A 15,311-nucleotide genomic window follows, 5' to 3' on the forward strand; every position below is an offset into this window, starting at 1 on the left:
ATATACATATATACATATACATATACATACATACATATATATATATATATATATATATATATATATATATATATATATATATATATATATATTCTAAACAATGTTTCTAAACACTCTAAAAGAGCACATGTCATTATTTCAGCTTCCTGCCAGCTCTCTTGGCCACGCCCACTTCGCTGCAGAGCGGAGCTATGACACGTTGCAGGAGGAAGCTTCTCCTGCAGTGTGGGCTGCACACAGGTGCAGCAGGTGCTAAATAATTTCAAATAATTGATTTTAAATAAAAAAATCCATGCCAATCGTGCGGCTCATCCATCAATCAGCCAGTTGTGTGTCATGTCCAATCTTATTTTGAAAAATCGCGATAGAGCGTGTCCGTGAAAAACGAACAGCGAAGTATTAAAGGACTACTATAGAAGAGTCCGGGCGCTGCCTGAAGTCAAGACCCCTTAGCAACAGAAAGCATTTGGTGCAACATGAAACAAAAAATCCAGCAGAGAAGACCCAGGACTGCTGAGCAGCTAGAATCCGCCATCAGACCTGGATGGGACAACATTCCCTCCAAACCCCCAGCAGCTGGTCTCCTCAGCTTTGAGAAGTTTAACATATTGTTAAAAAAAAAGAGAGGACGTTTCACAGATGTAACTGTGGCCATGTCCCAACTTTTTAACATGTGCTGCTGCCATTAAATTCAAATTTACTTTACCTTTTCAAGTGACTATTTGCAATAAAATAAATCTTACCCTTTTCGACATTACAGCACAAGGAAAAGAACAGCATGATGGTGACAGAACTGATGAAATAGTTGTATTTTCATTTGATTAAAACAATTAAAACTCTATGAGATTTTACAGCTGGATGGATAAAAAATAGCTTCTTTGTCACACTTGTTGATGAAATGAAACACCAGCGTGAATAAAGTTAATGATAAAAGCTACAGACATCCAAACCAAACAATTTTAGTGGATTGGTGGTTTATTTTACTGATTTTAATATTTTTTTCTGAATTCTTATTTTATAGTTTGTTTATTTGTTTACTTTACAATAACTTATCTTGAGCAATACCTGCTGTTGTAACGATGTGAATTCCATGGCTGAGGGACCAGAAAAGGTCTATTCTATTGTAATTTATTCTACTCCATTCTATCCTGATGAGGAATAAAAGACAAAAAGTTCACTTATAAAATAAAATACAGATAATCTCTTTAAACGTGTCCCTCTGGTCTGGTTTCTTACTTTTCATACGTAGCTGTGACGAAGAATGCGTAGACTCCGGTGTGCTTATGATGTCGGATCTGAATGATGAGCTCTGGGATTCCCAGCCGGATGTGGTTCAGTAACCATAGTAACGTGTGGTCATCCGTTGTGTCTGTTACGATAAAAGGAAATATAAAAACCTTGTTTCTTCCCAACATTAAATATCAGTGCATGCAGGATCAGCAGGGTGCTCCCACAGCCAATAACTGTTTACTCCTAAACAGCAGCTGTAGGTTTGGAATAACGTTTTCTTTATTTGTCCACTTTTGCTGCAAATAACAACAAGCATAAAATCAGATGGCTTTAATCTGAGCATTTTATTTTTTCAGCAGAAACTGAATCTTTTTGTTGCAGGTCAGTGTTTATATCTAACCCCAGAATATTCACTGAATGTCACTCTCACTTTTCTGTTTCCACTGGACTGCACACATCAACAAAAGACAACAAAACATTGATTTTTTAAAAATGTGACATCTCTGTTTGGCTCACTTTATAGAACGGCAGGCTACTCTCTGCTCTTATATCAGAACTATTGTTTCAGATTGATATAACGATCAAATTAAAGAACACGAGTTAGACACAGCCTTCCTGCAGCTGTTTTTGATTGTTCAGGTTTTACACAGAACAATTCCCGATTTCATGACATCTGTTGGTGTCTTTGTCTGCCTGACCTGCAAATGTCATGAGGACATCACAGTTCTCCGTGGGCACCGTTTTCATCCAAGACTTATGAGACATGAAGTGTCTCCCAGCCTGCAGCAGACGCTTTCCAAACAGCTTATCTGAAAGACAGAGACGAAGAGGCAGAGGGAAAAACAAGGACAGAGTCACTTTCCCAGAGACAACCAGTGTGAGGAGCGATGACATTTCTCCCATTGTTGTCAAACCTGTTTAAAAACTCTTGCACGTGCTGTTTCAGCACACACAGAAACCACTAATAAAGCTGTCCTTCTCAACAGGACATGATGATCTTCTGCGTCACAGCACAAGAGGGACAAAAATGTGTCTGACCTGCAAAATCTATAAGCTGCAAATTGTCTACATTGGGTTTTTTTTTTTTTTTTTTTTTTTTAAAGTCTAAAGGATTTAGCAATCAAAAAGCAGCAAATTGTTATGTCTATTCTTACACAACCCAAATTGCAAAAACAAAGAATGAAATGATTTGCAATAAATCCAACATAACCCATATACTATTTATTATGGAATACAGTAAACCATCTTGGTGGCCATCTTGGATTTTGACATGGCAACCCACTTTTCAAAAGGGGCCTTTTTTATGCCTAGATGTAGCCATACACCAAAATGGAAATACCTAATTTATTTTTCAAGTTATGCTCACAACATGCACAGACAGATGAACGGATGAAAGAAATTCCCTCCAATTCCCTCTCTTCGCCCCACGAAAGGGGACAAAAATAGACATTTCAGACTGTTATCAGCACACAACTCAAACCCCTGCCTCTCTGATGGCATGGGGGTGCATTAGTGCCTACACCATGGGGAGCTTACACATCTGAAAAGGCACCATTGATGCTAAAAAGTAGGGATGCACGATATTATCGGCATGGTATCAGTATCGTCCGATATTAGCGATAAAGTTCAATATCGGCCATTCCACCAAAATAACTCACCGATATAAATAAAAAGGCGCAGTTTTTGTATGACAACCCAGTGACAAAGATGCCTGCAGCACCAGCGCGTTACGACGTCACACGCGCTGTTGAGTTTAGATTTGTGAAAATTTACAAATTTGCACTGTTCGAGTGTTATCGTGTTAGAGTAAATATCATGAATACAATTGACATTAAACATAATCCAAGTTGAAGTGTTAGGTAGCAGGCCAAATTGACAAAGACCATGCAGAATAATGTAGTATTTTAATTCCACAGCAGAGAAAGCTCTGTATTCTCTGTAAGTAGGTCAAGGGAAAAACAAATCGGTATTGGTATCGGTTATCAGTTATCGGCCAAATAGGTTTTAACATATTGGCATATCGGATATTGGCCAAAAAAATCCAATATCGTGCATCCGTACTCAAAAATATAAACAGGATTTAGAACAACATATGCTTCCATCCAACAAAGATGACCCAGGGTTTTTGAACAGCTAGAACCCTACTTCAGACCAGAATGAGACATTTCATCCAACCCCCCCGCAAGCTGATGTTAAAAAGAGGGGATGCTTCACAGAGGTGACACTGTTGCAATGTTTTTAAGTGTTTTGTTGCTTTTGAATTCAAAATTACTTTAGTTTTCTTTAAAATTGTACCATTTCTTAGTCTAAACCTTTAACATGTTCCATTGTGAATAATTTGCAACTCATTGTGGCCTGTTTTTATTTACACTTTACTAACGTCTCAACTTTTTAGAATTGGGATTGTACACGTCCACATATTTGCACGATAAGTTAATAATCTTTAAAGTTTGAAGCGGAGTAAGTAATTTAAGTAAAACTATTCAGTAGACACAGTATTTTCTCAGGGTTTGAATACGACCATGCCAGGGAGAACAATGCTGTTCAAGGTTTGTCTTCATTCTGACCCTTCCTTTATTGATCCCTGATCCTGGAGAGCTCAGATTCATCAGTTCAAACAGTTTAAACGTTATGTAACCTGGAACCAGACCACTCTCAGCTGGGGGAGGCCAGTTTGTGAAAACCGTTTCCCGCCCGCTGAATAATGACGACGAAGCCTGGAGAGAATTTCCATCCCTCAACAGCTCCGTAATCACTGAGACGAAGGCTGTCAGATGGGCCCACGGGGGGGCAGCTTTCCAAAGATCCCACACAGGCATGTTCAGTATCGCCAGCAACCGTCGTATCACATTTAACTATCTGAGCTGCAGAAGTGAGTCCAGACTAAACAGAGAATCAAATATGAATGCAAATATGCCCAGAGCTATAAATATGACCATGACATCATTAGTATAACAGACACTGTAACTCCCACAATGCATCAGGGCAGACCCAAAAAACACCTGTCACATAAAAGGACCTTTGTGCTCAGTGTCCACTTCCTGGAAATATGGGGCTTCAGAAGGGAAACTGAAGGCAGCAGACTTTTCTGAGAAAATTAATTGTGTATGCAAAAGCATCAACAAGCAAAAAATAAATAAATACTAGACTGAACAAATCCACACTTCCTCTGCTACTGAACTTTGGTTTGTTTCTGGAAAATTAAGCCTGCTGATTTAATCCCAGCTTTATCCTTTATGGATCACGGAAAATTGTAATGAGACAAAGTTAGCAACTGTATTTTGATGGATAGGAATAGTTAAAGACTTATTAAAGGGTTTATCAAAAGAGCTGAACAGCAAAGGAAGTACAGATCTGAAACACAACAGAAAAATAAAGCTGATCTAAGCTTAGATAAGAGGTAGACTAAATATTTCGAACTCCTCAAATCTATTTGTTATCTGATGGCACTGATGTTGTGATAAAGTTGCTTCGGTTACTGAAATAGCAGCTCAATAAAGCTTTAAATCTAGTCTCAAAACCTGTATATACTACATTTTCTACTGTATTTGATTAATCAATTTCCATCATGTCAAGTCTCTAGATAAAACTGCAATCAAAGCAATCTCACACACTGAGGACATCAAGCAAGTAAAACATTTCAACCTGTAAATATTAATTCTGATCTATGAAATATATAAGATAACGTGATGATAGATTTTTTTTTTCTGTCATAACATCTGCAGGGAGTTTTACGTCCACATGGCATTATTACATTTTAAATTTATTTCCCGTACTTACTCAGAAATTGTAACACCTTCATCTTTTTTCACGCCGCCTCTCCCACCTGAAGAACATTTTCTGTACCGTCACAAAAACTCCAGACAGGACGCAGAGCGAAGGCTTTTTGACTGTTTAATCGTGAGTGCGACTCTGTTTAGAAACACGACGAGTCGCTCAGCTGTGCTTCAGATAAAATGCTGCAGGCCAGCGTTGCTGTGACATGACAGAAATTCTAATGAGTCCTGTATTCATCACCGAGGGGAACGCGCCCGCAAACACTCGCTTCAGGAGCAGCTAGAGGATTGGATTCAACAGTTCACAAAGCTTCAATTTGTGCAGGTCAGCAGTGAGCATCTGCTCAGAGCATTTATATTGTATACATTACATGATTTAACTTAACAATTTATACACCACAGATATATGGGGTGCTGTTTGTAAAGTTGCACAGTGAAAAATTAACATCAATATTTTGGTGTATTGAGCTTTTAAGAAGAAATATACACATATATATATATTTTCATCCATCTACCCATCCATCATCCATCTGTCCATCCTTCCATCCATCCATCCATCCATCCATCCACCATCCCACCTTCCATCCATCCATCCATCAATCTATCCCCCATCCATCTATCCATCCACCATCCATCCATTCATCCATCCATCATCCAGCCATCCATCCATTATCTTTACTCGCTTCTTCCTTTTTGGGTCACGTGGGTCACTGGTGCCCAACTCCAGCAGTCACTGTGTGAGAGGTGGGGTACACCCTGGACAAGTCCATCACAGGGCTGTGTTGGGAGGACTTTTTCTACCGCCTACTGGGGCGGCTGTGGCTGAGTGGTTAGTGCAGTCGTCCTCCAATGCAAAGAGTTGGGGGTTCGAACCCCACAGCAGTCACATGCCGAAGTGTCCTTGGGCAAGAAACTGAACCCCTTGCTGCTTCCGATGTGTGTGCCATCGGTGTGTGAATGTGATCTAAAGCACTGATTAGTCTCTTTAGAATGATTTGTTCAATTAGCTTTGCAGAGATCTAGTAGAGTGCTGTGTGAATGGGTAAATGAGGCACTGATTGTAGTGTAAAGCGCTTTGAGTATCTCAATAAGATAGAAAGGCGCTATATAAGTACAGTCCATTTACCATTTACCATTTACAGGCCTTCAAGCTCCAGGCTTCTGGTAAACAAGTACAAAGTTCGCACCTACCATTGCCTGTTCATGAGTAGAACTGTTCTAGTTAGAAACAACCAACCATTCACTCTCTCATTCACATCTAGGGACAATTTAGAGTTACCAATCAGTCTAACATGCATGTTTTTGGTCAGTGAGAGGAAACAGGAGTACCCGGAAAAAACCCAAACATGCACGGAGAGAACATGCAAACTCCACCCAGAAAGACCCCTGGCTGGGAGTTGATCCAGTAACCTTCTTGCTGAGAGGCAGCAGCTCGACCAGCTGCACCACCGTGCCGCCGAGCTGCTGAATCATGAGGTGTGTTCAATATTTCTTAAATTAGGTCAACTTTTTCTCAAATAAATGTATTAACCTTCACAGATGACCTGATGTAAACCTTAGAACTGATAAATGATGTGTTTTTCAATATGACTGCATTTTTCCACCTTTTTGTCTTGAATAGAAATGTTAAAACAATCTCACGTCTTTCTATTGGAGAAAGATGATTTCCAAAAAGCACCTTTGGTTCTGTAACAGAAAGCAGGTCGCTTCAAAGTGGCTTACACCCAAACCAGCAGTGATACAGATAAATCCTGAATTACTCAGGGCCTTCAAAGTGCGATGACTGTTGCAGGGCTAATGCTTATCAGTCTGCAGGCAGACAGGAAGGAGCAGCACAGGATGCCGGTCTGTGATCTGAGCCGCTCTCGCAACACATCTCTGTGTGGAGTGTGTGTCTGCATGGGCATCTATAAGTGTGTGTGTGTGAGCAAATTAATTGAGTGTGAGTGAAATTTCAAGAGAAGTGCAAAAATGAAAGTCATAAAAAAGGAAAGTTAAAGATACTTTTATTGTCTTTGGTGGCTGTTTGTGTGCTGATATCTAGCTGGTTGAAGCTTTAGGTCAACTTTTATTATTCCTTACTTTATCATATATTCTGCAGGTGGGAGTTTTTGTCTGTTTGCCTTAATATTCAGACTCTTTTGTGTGTTTTGTTCACAGCATAATATATTCAGCACATTAAATATTTATATATTGCCAGGAAAAAAAAAAAAAAGCCATTTTATGGGTCTCCACATAAAAAAATGAATAACGAGGAAAAACTTGGCGGTAAAAATCTCTCCCAGGGAGAAACTTGCTGTAAAAGAGGACTTCCATCCTGCTTAACTTTTTGTGAATAAAATATAGATGAGACAAAAACTTGTCATTTGAAATAATAATTTCAATATACTATAAGTCTAATAATATAATAGATTCAGAAAATGTATGAAGTTCACTTTGAAGCAAACTATACTTTAGAAAATTATAAAAAATAAACATGTCAAGCAATTTTATTTTAATGTTTAGTTTTCCTATTTGTTTTGCAAAAAATCTGACTATGACTCAACAAAATGTTTGCTGCGTCATCAACCATGATCTGCTATTACAGGTGTATAAGAAATTAAGTTCCATCCATCCATCCATCCATCCATACATACATCCATCCATCTATCCATCCATCCATCCATCCATCCATACATCCATCCATCCATCCATCCATAACAGGTTTCCAGTCCATCACAGGGACATATAGAGACAAACGAGACAAACAACCATTCACTCTCTCACTCACACCTAGGGACAATTTTAGAGTTACCAATCAGCCTAACATGCATGTTTTTGGTCTGTGGGAGGAAACCGGAGTACCCGGAGAAAACCCACACATGCACAGAGAGAACATGCAAACTCCAGAAATTAAGTTGTCAAACATAAAAAATGGTTTCCACTTGGTAAAAGCTGCGCAATAGAACTGACTTTTACATTTATTCACAACGTGATCTCCTTCATGTGGCTAGATGCAGAAAAAAATGTCTAGAAAAGGAGGCTTTCAGCTAAATTTGTGTCATCAGAGTAGATGGCAACATTTTACAATAAGGTACACAAAAGTTGAATAACTACTAGGGAACGCCTCAGGAACAAGTCAGGAGGTAATGGGTAGTTAACCAGTACTTACTGGGGAACACACAGCCAAGCCTTATTAGGGGACTACTGGTTAGTCACTTTGTAAATGAAGAGGAACTAATAAAGAACTAATGGTTAATTACCAAGGAAACCAAAGAGGAACGAATCAGGAGCTAATGGGTAGTTAACCGGTACTTACTGAGATGAACATCAGTGAACAAAATAATAGCCAGGCTTTGGTACTCAGTAAGTGACAGTCAGACATAGTTAAGATGACACCAGTACAAGATTATGAAACTGATAGTCAGTGGTAAGAATCCAATAAAACCATCACTAGAACAAGGTTTTTGACAATTACAAGCTGTGACCTCACTGGTGCAGGGTTTATTCAGAACCCACATTTAGAATTTCTCCTCTGTTTCTGTAGTAACAAACCAGTAGTCCCCTAATAAGGCTTGGCTGTGTTTTCCCCAGTAAGTACTGGTTAACTACCCGTTAGCTACTTATTTGTTCCTGAGGCGTTCCCTAGTAGTTAATCAGATTTTGTGAACCTTATTGTAAAGTGTTACTGAGTAGATTTCCTGATGTTGCTGGTGTTGGGGAGTTGAGCAGAACATAATTTAGCCAATTAAATGAACATACAGAAAAAGAAATGGTGTAATAAAGGCAGAAAGACGGACATAACTCCCAATAAATTCTTCGGAAGAATGGGGATGCTCTATCTTCTATCACATCCACTAAGAGTGTGAAAAACAAATGACTCTATTAGAATAAAATGGTGATACGAGTGAGTGAGACAGAGAGTGTAATCAGGTTCAAATGCCCAACAATTTTCTTCATTAGAATCATTTCCTTCTCCCGACGTGCACAAACAAGCCCACACACAAACCTACAGCTGCTCGTCAGCAGCCTTTCGAATCTCCCGAGAATCTCCACACGAGTTGCTCCTAAACAGGTGCAACAATTTTATTCCAACTCATCGAATGTCAGGCAGCTGAAACGTTTGACATAAGACACTTCTGAGTGGAAACAAGCCAAGGATTCTGTAACTTCTGCCTGCAGGACCCGAAGGAAGAAACTCAAACATTAAGCCACCTTCTCCTTCTCCCTCCTTTCCGCTCTCCCTCTCTTTGAAACAATGACTCACTTTATTGCTCGAGGCGATATAGCCCTTGATGGAAGGTGAGTGCACGGACTGCATACATTTAGAGATAGCGCATCCACAAACCGGTTCAACACTGTGACCTGCTTTCCTGGCAGCTGTAAACAAAGATGTGTTTTAGTGAATATGCAGCAGAGTCCATCCTCACTTCCTGCTCTCCTCCAACACGCCAGAGCCCTGGTGATCCCTCTCTCCGTCTAACTTGTTTATTCCACCGTCCCTGCCTCTTCCTCGCTCAGAAATCCTCTCACTTTGCTTCCTCTGAGCAAAATCAGTCCGTCCTCCTTTTCATGTGTATCTCAGCTCTCAGTCAGGAGGTATTTGTCATCATTCAGCTTCCATGGATGAAGCCTTCATTCTAAAAACAGGATGACGGGGATGCTTGAGATGACGCAAATACATCTGGTTTAACACACTCAAGTCATTTCAATGGCAAAGTACTTTGTATCATCCATTAGTGATGTATAAGCCCAAAACACTTTTGCATTACCACAGGATTGTTCTGTATGTTTATAAGGAAAATTATAGCCCGACAGCTTCCTCATCAGTTGAAAAGAGGTTCTAATCAAAACTGGCTTCCTGTTTGTTTTTAAGATGGCATCACCTGAAATGAGACCTGTGGCTGTTCAACACTCCTCATACTCTGCATGAATGATGCAAAGCATAAAAAAAATAAAACGTGAGAGGTATTCTCCATTTTCAGGTACAAAAACAACATGGCCTTAGCACTATTTAATATATAAAACTAAACTTTTCAAACAATAAATCTGCTTTAAAGACATACCAGCAGATGATTCTGGCAGGTAACGTTTATGGTGATGACTCTCATGTTTCTTGTAGTAAATGATCCACGATGGGTTTTATTAAAAAAAAAAAAAATCCACTGTCTTGCATGATTCAGAGGTGTCCCTGCTTGATTACACTTCATTCAAGTATCAAACACCTGTCTAAAATATATGAAAAAATGAAAGTCTCTTGTGTGTTACTGACATTTTAGCAGCTTTGTCGCCTGAGGAATGAAGCTGTTGCACATTCTGGTTGTTCTGGACTCAGTGGAGGGATAGCTTCTAGTTGTCAGATTAAACAGCACATGGGACTGGACAGAAGCATTTCTATCATGAGACCCAGGTAGCAGAGGAACTTCAGCAATCTGTGTGACCCTTTAGTCTGTAACATCTTTATTCTGCTTTTGCAGTCTCTAATGTGCTGCTGTACTGGTTGATGGCTGAGCATTGTTAGATGAGCTGCAGATCCAAGACATTCAGGTTATGCAGCAAAGCTCTTTATATATAATCCACCTTGTTTTCCAGGGAACTGGCATTGTCAAGAAAAGATAATTGCATAGTTGGTTTGTGCAAGTTCGCTATAAGTTGTTCTTGGCCAATGGCTCTTTTGCCCCGTTTCCATTTCCTAACACGTTGTGTTGTGTGCATCCATCAGATACTGTAGCTGCCTCTTCAGCAGTTTGCTGTGCAGCTCCTGCTCCATAACAGATGGTCTACAATGTTTTACAGACTTCATTTTCTGAAAGAACTCTTGGTTTTCTCTCAGCAGATGTAGTATACAGAAACTTTGTTTCTGGAGAAAGAGTGGCCATCTAGCAGCATTGCACAACACCATTTAAACACAAATCAACAAGTTCATCAGGAGCTTGTTAGGGATCTGTTTACTGAAATCAGGTGAGCTGAAGCAGAGAAATGTCTAAAACAGGCCAAGCAGTGTTTTACTTGAGCTGGATCCTGCCGATGTTATACCATATTCTGTGACCACCGTATATTGTGACCCTAGGGGATGCTGTTGCATTTTTACACCATACTTTGCAAATTGCAATATCTGATGAACGCCATCATATTATGTGACCGTCTATATTTCCATAATACCGCAGACATGATATTAGTGGTCAGATGTTGCTTTTCATTCTTTGGAGGAAGGAGGCTGACTCGCTACTTCCTGTGACGAATAAAAAGTAACATCTGACCACTAATATCATGACTATTATGGAAATATAGACGATCATAGAATATGATAGCGTTTATCAGATATTGCAAGGTATGGTGTAAAAATGCAACAGCGCCCCCTACGGTCACAATACACGGTGGGCACAGAATATGGTGTAACACCGGCATTAATCACTTTACAAATTAAGCCCTGATGCCAAGCTAAGAGTCCCAACAACCAGAACTGGCAAACACTGATTTAAAAATAATTACAGGATGACTAATAGCCAATAAAAAAATTAAAGAATTAGGTGTGATAATTACAAGAACAACAACATTGCTGAAAGTAAAGAGGCACTCACATTGGTACAGCTGCCTAACTGCAGATGTGTTTTTAGTGTCTTTTAATTTATTTATTTTTACCTACTAGCCTCATAGACAAACATTTGGTGTAAATGATCTTATTTCTAAAAAATAATTGGCCAACTGATAAATTACTAATTTGTCACGTGTAATCATCGTTTTAATAATCTGCTGGAATCCATTGGTGTTTATTACCACTAATATGGCTTGAACGTAACATCTGGAGAACAGAAAGAAAAAAAACTTTACGTTACTTTGAGCTGTAGCTACAAAAGAGGGCCGTGTTTTCCTGTCAAACTTCATTTAGTTGTGCCACATGCAATATTCAGAGAAGCAGTTCCATTTTAAAACAAGGAAGTTTAGTTTATTGAATTTAGGTTAATGCCAGTTCCAGTCCTCTGTTTAGCATTATTAACAGAAGTGAACTTTATCACAACAAAAAGTGCCACGCTCTTTTTTGGGCTCATATTTACTTCTTCACAGTTTTTTTTTATGGCCTATTTTAAGATTAAAAGAACCTGAAGTTAAAATCAGGATTTTCTTTCAGTGATAAAAATATGTGAGACGTTGGTAGAGCTGTCATTCCTAACCCGAACCCGGACTGGCCCGACTCGGATTAGGGCCGGGCCATAATAATGTGCTTAATGTGCAGGCCAGGCCAGTGTCGTGTTTTTGAGTGCATCAGCGGACACGCGCGGCTGACGATCCAATTATATGGCAACATGGCTTGCCATACCATCACTAGCCGCACGTGACCATTTGACCACACGCTGATCGGCCTTGAAAGAAGTAAAAATCTGAAAAAAAAGTTCAGTTAAGCTTCAGATGGGACTATTCTGCCAGGCAGCAATTCATCCAAAGCCCAAATAGACGATCATTCAGCCGCTGCACTCAGAGGACGCATGAAGCCGACGACGCAAACAGGTGAGGTCCCAAAATATCCGACATGTCAGAGCGGGGTTCGTGTCTGAATAATGCAGAATGCAGGCAGAAGCAGGGATTTAATTAGCTTTGACGACCACGAAAGGACAAACACCCCCTCAGCTCCGATCTTCTGCCCCTTTTATTCAGCTGTGCGTCCGCCGACCGTTAATAACTATATACGCAGTCAAAGCTTAATTAAAAATGCCAAGTTTTTTGGGTGGGTGGGGTTTGGACCTGTAATTGCTATTAATTCGTTGGGTTGGATGGGGTTCAGAAATGATGGCTACGGGCTGGGGCCGGGTCGGATTTTTAGGGCCCGAATGCAACTCTAGATGTCGGTGGAGTCTGTGACAAATTGAATGATGATGTCTCTGTTGGTGGATGTCAGGATTCTGGTTTCCTCATTAACAGTGGCAAAGACCATAATAAGGACTCATCCTTGGCTTCAGAATAACAATGACTGCATGTGACACTGGAGGACCCATGGCTGAGAGCCAAGGGACGAGGCATGAGGATGTGGGAAGACGAGCCACAGTGCTCCTACAGCAGGATAAAATATCTATTTTCTCCCTCACCTCCTCTTTCTCTCTTTTACAGCGTACCTTTACTGAGTTAATAAATCTGCCTCCTTTATCTCTCAGTGTATTTCCTTCTGCCAAACAGGCTAACTGGTGGTTCATTCTAGGTTAGCTGGTAAATTTAAGTGAGCTACATCAGAGAAAAAGCAGAAGCACAGACTGGATGTTATAAAGCTGGAATTAAATGAGGAAAAAAATGTGTGCCATTCATCAAGGGCATAATAGTGAAAGGTGGACCGTTTTCTTGCCTCATTAGTCCTGATTCACACACAGCCACTAACTGGTTCTCTTAACTGGCTGAATCAAACACTGTTAAACGGGGGGATTACAAATTATGAATAAATTAGTGGTGATGATGACTATAAAGCAATGAATAGGAGCCTTTATGGAGCAAACAGACCTCCTTGTGGAGCAGCAGGCGACAAGTGGAAGAAGTTTTCTGATGAAGACAGAACAAAAATATGAAAAATATAGTTTAGACATAAAGTTACTACAAGAAATGTGTTCTTCTGGGTTGTACTGAGTAGGTTAGGAGTGCTGCACATTATTTCTGTCTGGAAAACTGATAAAAGAGGTTAAATTTGTAGAGATATTCTTGAAATGATAAAACCAACCAAATATATTCAGATCTAATTTGACCAAGTGTGAAAAAAAAACAATGTCACACAAAATGACAAGGATGATGTAGAAAATAATGAAATAATCTAAAAATGGTTAAATGTGGCATTAAAAAAAAGCAAAAAAATAGCTAAATATATTATTAACTACATAAAATAACCACAAAGTGATGTGGAGTGAGATGCAAAGTTCAAGTTTAAGTTCAAGTTCAAGTCAACTTTATTGTCGTTTCCATCACATGTGGTACATGAGGTGGAACAAAATTATGTATTCAGGGTCCCAGTTACATCCAAAAATAGCAAAATATAAAGTATAAAAAGAAATAGTAAACAAGGATCTAAGATATACACTAAACAAACGCCAAACAGCATGCTAAAAAATTGAAGATATATGCTAATACACTAATTTAAAACAATATGGCGTAACAACAGCAGCCCAAACATGAGTCTGTGGTGAGCAGATGGATACGAATGAATATAGCAGCCTGAGATAATCAGCAGCAGAGATAATCAGCAGCATGAGATCAGCAGCATGGATAATCAGCAGCATAGATAAGTCACATATCACCAATTAAAATGGCATTGCAGTGATTTTTTTCCTTTTTTTCCCTAAGGATGTCATAATGAGACAAAACAACCAGAATTAAATACAAACAGCCACAAAGGTATGCAAAAAGTTTTTTGTTTGTTTGTTTGTTTTGGTTTTTTTGTGTCAAAGGTCTCTTGTTTATGGGGGCCAAGGTGGGCCAATAGTTAATTGAATTATTGCAATGAAAATGTCTATAATCTAAACTGATATTATCCAGATTGTGCTGAAGTTCCCAAGCCATTGTTCATAATTTTAATGTAAGAATCATGCACTCCAATAGTCCAGTAAACTTGAAGCAAAGTAGGTATTATATCAGAAATGATTGTACGTTTTTACAATAAAACAGGAAATTATCAGAGGAGTGCCTGTGGAGACGAGATGCAGCAGCAGTGAGTCAGTCTGAAGGCTCGATGAGCTGATCTGTGTTTTCTATTCCAGGACAGGAAACATGCAGGAGGCTTCGAGTCGGGTCAATACACCAGAGGAACCAGCGGTTATTCTACACAACTACACTAATCCTCCCATTTCCTTCCCTACTCAATAACAAACTGAGGGAACCATTTCTCACTGCTTTGTTGTTGTTGTTTTTAAGTTATAAAAAAACTAGAATCTGGAAAATGTTTACAAGGGTTCATTCTGATTTATTCAGCTCTGCAGTTTGAAAATGTTCAAATGTTTGCTAACACATTACATTAAAGGATGTGAGCTGAAGAGACAACTAGAGAAATTCACTGCTGAGTGCTGAATGGCGTTGCTGAAGTTTGCTGAACAAAATAAAACTGAGCTGTTTATAATCAAAGCAGAACGCTGATTAAAACCCAAAGAAGCGCAATCCTAGCTAGCAAAAGGCTAGCTAAAAAGCTAAAAGTTGCAAACTAATGGCTAAAGGCTAAAATGCAGCAGAAGGCTAGAAAAAAGCTAAAGTAACAAAGGTGCAGATAAATGCTAAAAGTAGTAAGGCAATACAGTAGCTGAAGGTGGTAGAAGAGTAGCTAAAGGAAACAAACTAGAAGTTATATATATATATATATATATA

At 39.3% G+C, this 15,311-nt stretch overlaps 1 protein-coding gene across 1 annotated transcript in view; it reads right to left on the minus strand.

The window, feature by feature from the left end:
- Nucleotides 1–15,311, minus strand: part of LOC119430432 (anoctamin-8) — a 44,746-nt gene that overhangs the window by 18,656 nt on the left and 10,779 nt on the right. The window contains exons 2-3 of the mRNA XM_037697837.1: nt 1,929–2,039; nt 1,237–1,369 (exon numbers count right to left, since the gene is read on the minus strand). Coding sequence (XP_037553765.1) covers nt 1,237–1,369; nt 1,929–2,039 — 244 coding nt within the window. The remainder of the gene's footprint in view (nt 1–1,236; nt 1,370–1,928; nt 2,040–15,311) is intronic.

Source organism: Nematolebias whitei, chromosome 3 (genome assembly GCF_014905685.2).
Source record: "Nematolebias whitei isolate Nwh7 chromosome 3, NemWhi1, whole genome shotgun sequence".
NCBI classification, from domain to species: domain Eukaryota; kingdom Metazoa; phylum Chordata; class Actinopteri; order Cyprinodontiformes; family Rivulidae; genus Nematolebias; species Nematolebias whitei.